The 4,969-nt window shown below is 29.4% G+C and overlaps 1 protein-coding gene across 1 annotated transcript in view; it reads right to left on the bottom strand.

Moving 5' to 3' along the window:
* The window catches only part of LOC106462376 (protocadherin-like wing polarity protein stan), a 210,089-nt gene that overhangs the window by 41,033 nt on the left and 164,087 nt on the right, over window positions 1-4,969 (bottom strand). The window contains exons 9-10 of the mRNA XM_022389630.1: window positions 3,789-3,953; window positions 2,606-2,760 (exon numbers count right to left, since the gene is read on the bottom strand). Of these exons, the coding sequence (XP_022245338.1) occupies window positions 2,606-2,760; window positions 3,789-3,953 (320 nt within the window). The remainder of the gene's footprint in view (window positions 1-2,605; window positions 2,761-3,788; window positions 3,954-4,969) is intronic.

Here is a 4,969-nt window from a genome sequence, read left to right as displayed (position 1 = left end):
AGACTGTTCAAAGGATAGATAGAATAAATGCTTCTGGTTAAGACTAGTACCTTACAAGATTTTAATTATGTCAGAAAAACATGTGGGTTCAAGAAATCTTTGTACAAAATGATAAAAACCCAATAATTCGAAGTTTGCCCATGAAGAAGAAAGATCCACCTTTTCGAAAGTGCTCGGGTTATAGGGTTTTTATCATTTTATTACAAGATCTTAAGAGGGAAATCATTGATTTCTTGAAAAATAAAGGGTGTTTCTTTATTTATTTTTTCTTCTAGGTGGAAATGTAGGTATAGCCTTGAAAGACCAGATGGTCTCTTGTTATCAGTACTTTAATATATACTATTCTTTTTTTTTAAGGTGGGTGTGTAAGGATGGCCTTGAAGGGCCAAGTGGTTCCATGCTGTCCATTCTTTATGTTGTAAATTAGCTCCCATAAACTAATTTTGTATGAACAGTTTTTCATAAATCAGATTTACCAGGTTACCAAGGTGACTTCATTTTTTAATGAACTTGAAGACATAAAATCCATTAGTGTTATTTACAGATGGTTGGGAATGTCTTTTGCTGAATATTAAATAGAATGTTTATAAGTATCTACTTCTAAGAAATATTCACTCTCTTTGAGAACTGTCTTATTAAACTAGTTTGTTGATTACGATTTAGAATAGCTTAACGTATGACTCACCATCTCCAGCTTCACAAGACTTGTTTAATGATTTAAAGTACATTACTAAACTATAATAATGAATTATGAAATGGATGGAACATCATAACTAGGTGTACAAGACCATAAGTTGAATTTGAAGGAAAGACATCAGGTGATCATTAAGAAATAAGCTTATCCTGTAAATATACTAATGTTATGTCCAGCTTAGAAGAGGAAATGTACTGCTATTTTATATTCTCATGGGAGTTTTTTATGTTAATCTACAAAAGGATAGAGCTATGTTTGAAGGTTCATTTGCTGGCCAGGAATTCAAAAGTAGTCCTAAAAATTTGAATAAAGGGTTTGTCAGGCAGCGTTCAAGCAATGTCAATTTTTTTCCATGTTAACAGAAACCATTTGACAAAAATGTTTGAACAGTAATCACATATTAAATATCACTTATATGGAAATTTTGATCTTTTGATTGTATAATACCCATTACTTAAAAAACAAGTTGTTGTATTATAACATAAAAACAACACAAACACGTCAACAAAATATTATATGTAGCAGCCCTTCACATGCAATGGAGCAGACCATTATGGTGAAACACAGTGTTGTTAGGTTTAGCAGCTGGAATGCTTCAATTAAATGTACTGACTGTCTAGAGGAGAAGTGTTATGGTAGAATAAGATGGAACATAAAATATATATGCTAGAACTAAAAACTATAAAGTTTAATTAATCACCCATTTTATGTTAAAAGACTGTGACTGTTAACCTTTTTGGACTTGTGACTGTTAAATAGAGTTGTTTTGCTTATGCTAGCTGTAATTCTTTTAAATGGCCACAACAGTGTTCTTGCAATGAAAGCCACATAGAGTATAACATGTAGTATCAAATACATGTACATAAACTATGTGCATTTTATATTTGAAATATACAAACATGATTAATGTTCTATATATATATATATATATTAATTACATCTGAATGTTTTATTTCATTTATATGGATTATCTGTAAAATAAAAAAATTAAATCAAATATACACTAGTATTTATGATGACATTATTAGTAGATTATGCAAATTAGTATTATCAAAGGACTAAACATTCATTTGATAATGTATTCAGAACCATCAATGGTCAAAATCTGTCCTTCATTATAGCCCTACAGAGTTGAATATTCTAATAGAATTTTCAGTTTTTTTGCACAGTGCTCTTCAAACATGTCAAAAATCTTTAGGTTTTACTTCCATCTTGTTATCATAAGTCCCCATTAATATATATATATATATACCCACATAAAAGTCACTAATATACATTTACAAAACTTAAACGTATAAAACAAGCAGCCAGTGTCCTCATAATCCCCTCTTCCCTTAAATAGTGAGGTTCCTACCTTTATTACTAAAACTAGTTAAGAAAATATTCAAAGCATTATCATATTATAAGTCGTTCTGTAAAACCACAACTCACTAATAACTGATGATGCATATTAAAGCACATAATTTTGTTTAGGCTGTAGATAAATAGTTATTTTCAATAACAGCCAAAACATTAAGTGTTCTAACAGCTATCTAGTCTCTCATTTCTATTCTGATCATTTCAAGGTTATCACAACTAAAAAATAGAGGTTACTAAATAAATCTTTGTGGAATAAAAAAATAATAATCACACAGGCATAATACTTAAAAAAATTGTTATAAATTTGTGTTACTAATCATATATTAGAATTGTATATCATGTAATATTCAGTGAATGAACACACACAAGCTTTTCTACACCCTTAAATAAGATTCTGCCTACAATTCATTATTTGTTGTTAGCTAATACCACTAATTCTCCAATAACAAATCACTTACACATAATATCTTCAGTGATTCAGAAACAAAAGTTAATTATTACATAAAAAATAATATATTTCTTAGATGTAACATGCTTTAAAGCAACATATACCTTTACTACAGTCTTGACCTCCAAACCCCACAGCACAGTGACAAATAAACGAACCCCATCCTTCTTCACAAGTTCCGCTATTCTGACATGGTTGAGATTGACAAAATCCTTTCTTCTGGGAACAACCAGGCACAGTCCCATTGTCTGCCACATAGCTGAAATCAACAAATATTATAACATTCTTCACTTACATCTTCTGTTTAAGAAAACATACAATTATTTTATTCAATAAAGAATACTCCAGTTAATTTACTTACAACTCCTGGTAGTTGTAATGAGCAAAATCATTTATATAATAACGAGAATTTGTTTTCTTTTCCCAGTGTTTGGCCATTCATCTGAATTTTTTTTTATCATTTTACAAATTTTAAACATTTAAAAACTATATAAATCCTATTAGAAGTTTAAAGATGGTAACAATTCTACTTCATTGTAGCTAATACTGCCTTGATAATACAACATACCTATCTGCTTCTAGAAAGTAGTTGATTACAATTTTCTTAAGAACTTCCATAAGCACATCAAAAAAGCCCTTCTTATATTCAAAGCATATCTAAATGTCTAATAATTTCTATTAACATATATGAATGTAGTTGAAATCACTTCTTCTTTCATCAATATTTTGAATTATAGTTCATCATTGATATTTGTTCATTATGGTGTACTGTGGTGTCATCTATTGAATTAATTTTATTCAAAACCCTATGTTTCTTTTTCAGTAAACAAATTTAAAAAAATGTAATTTTTAGAAACATTTCAACATAGAATTTCTAAATAGAGCTCTTGAGCTATTTTGTGTGAAAGCCTGGTGCTGCAAGAAATACCATATTTATGAAATCTCTGTTATAATTTCAAGTTTACACAAGAGAGTATCAAATTGAGATATTTTTACAAGTAGGAATTGTGCAGATTTTCTTCTGCAGAAACTAAGTAAAACATTATAAAATAATAATCTTTATGAATTTAAAGTTGCATCTTGCGACTTTTCTAGACCTTTTCTAACTCTCAATAATATACATTAAATCCTTCACATATATCTTCTTTTAACTACATGTTTTAAATAAAAATTTACATTTTAATATTATATTCAATAAAAAATCTAAAAATATGCAACTTCATAAAACTTTGAAAATATTCAAATAATTAAAGAACATTTTTCAATATTTTTTTTCAAAGATCTTACCTGTTCAAGTCTAGCAACTGATTGTCTATAAACAAATCCATTATACAGCCAACAAAATTTTTGTTTATCACCTGGAAGTCTGTAGGAAGAGCAGGAAGCCCACCTATCTGAAGTGGTCCCATCAAGTCCAGAAACCTGTAGCATGTTTGCATCAAATCTGAGCATCTAATGAAAAAAATGCAATAGCTTAAATACTAGCCTCATTAATTACTGAAACCAAATATTACTGCATGGTTTCAAATGACTGAGAAGTGACTTTATGGTTATAAAACATGAACCATACTTCTACTAGAGCTGTAATTATTTAAAGAATACAATTACATTATAAGAGCTAAAAAGTGGGGATCTTTTCTCATGGGTACATATACAGTAAATAAAATGTAGCAAAGTATGTGCAACAGATTTTTGAACTGCTAATTCTATCATACATACTACACTGTAATGCATTTGTTATTATATATATATTTAAATATCAACATTTGTTTAGATTAAATTTATATTTAGAAACATACATGGCGTATACTGTTAAATATGTATTGCAAAACTCCCGCTTATTCTCCAAAGTTGTAGAAGATTCTCGAGAGTAAGAATTAACAATATATGTGTACGTAAACACTTGTGTTAGCTTAGTATTGTTACTTAAGACTGAAATTTCTAGAACGACTCCACACGTCTATAAATATAACCAACGCGAGTGCCAAAAAAGAGTGTCTATTATTAATTCGCTACATTCAGTGTGCTACAAACTTCGAAAGCTATAACTGTGATTGTTATAACGCTTATCGATCGGAAAACTTCAGATATTTTACCAGAAATATATATAAATTTCGAACATTATAAATTATTTAACTTCAGTGGATTCTCATCGGACATTAGTATATTTATGAAAACATTACCTAACGTCATCGGTGAAACTCAACTTGTAATCACCATGTGATCAGCGAGAACTACAGGGCTAGCTCGCTCCCTACGAAGTGAATTGTACCTCTATCAACTCGCAATCAACTCGCTCATCGTGAACCCTCGATAAGATATCAAGGAAGTTCCAAACTAGAAATAAGACTTTATATTGTTTGTAAGTTCGTGAAACTTTTGTTTGTAAATCATTGTTTGTAATCAATATTTGTAATAATTATATTGTTGTGTGTATATTAAAACGTATTTGTGTCAAAAACGGTGTG

The sequence above is a fragment of the Limulus polyphemus genome, unplaced genomic scaffold (assembly GCF_000517525.1).
Source record: "Limulus polyphemus unplaced genomic scaffold, Limulus_polyphemus-2.1.2 Scaffold1153, whole genome shotgun sequence".
NCBI lineage: Eukaryota > Metazoa > Arthropoda > Merostomata > Xiphosura > Limulidae > Limulus > Limulus polyphemus.
This window is presented reverse-complemented; position numbering and strand designations above follow the sequence as displayed.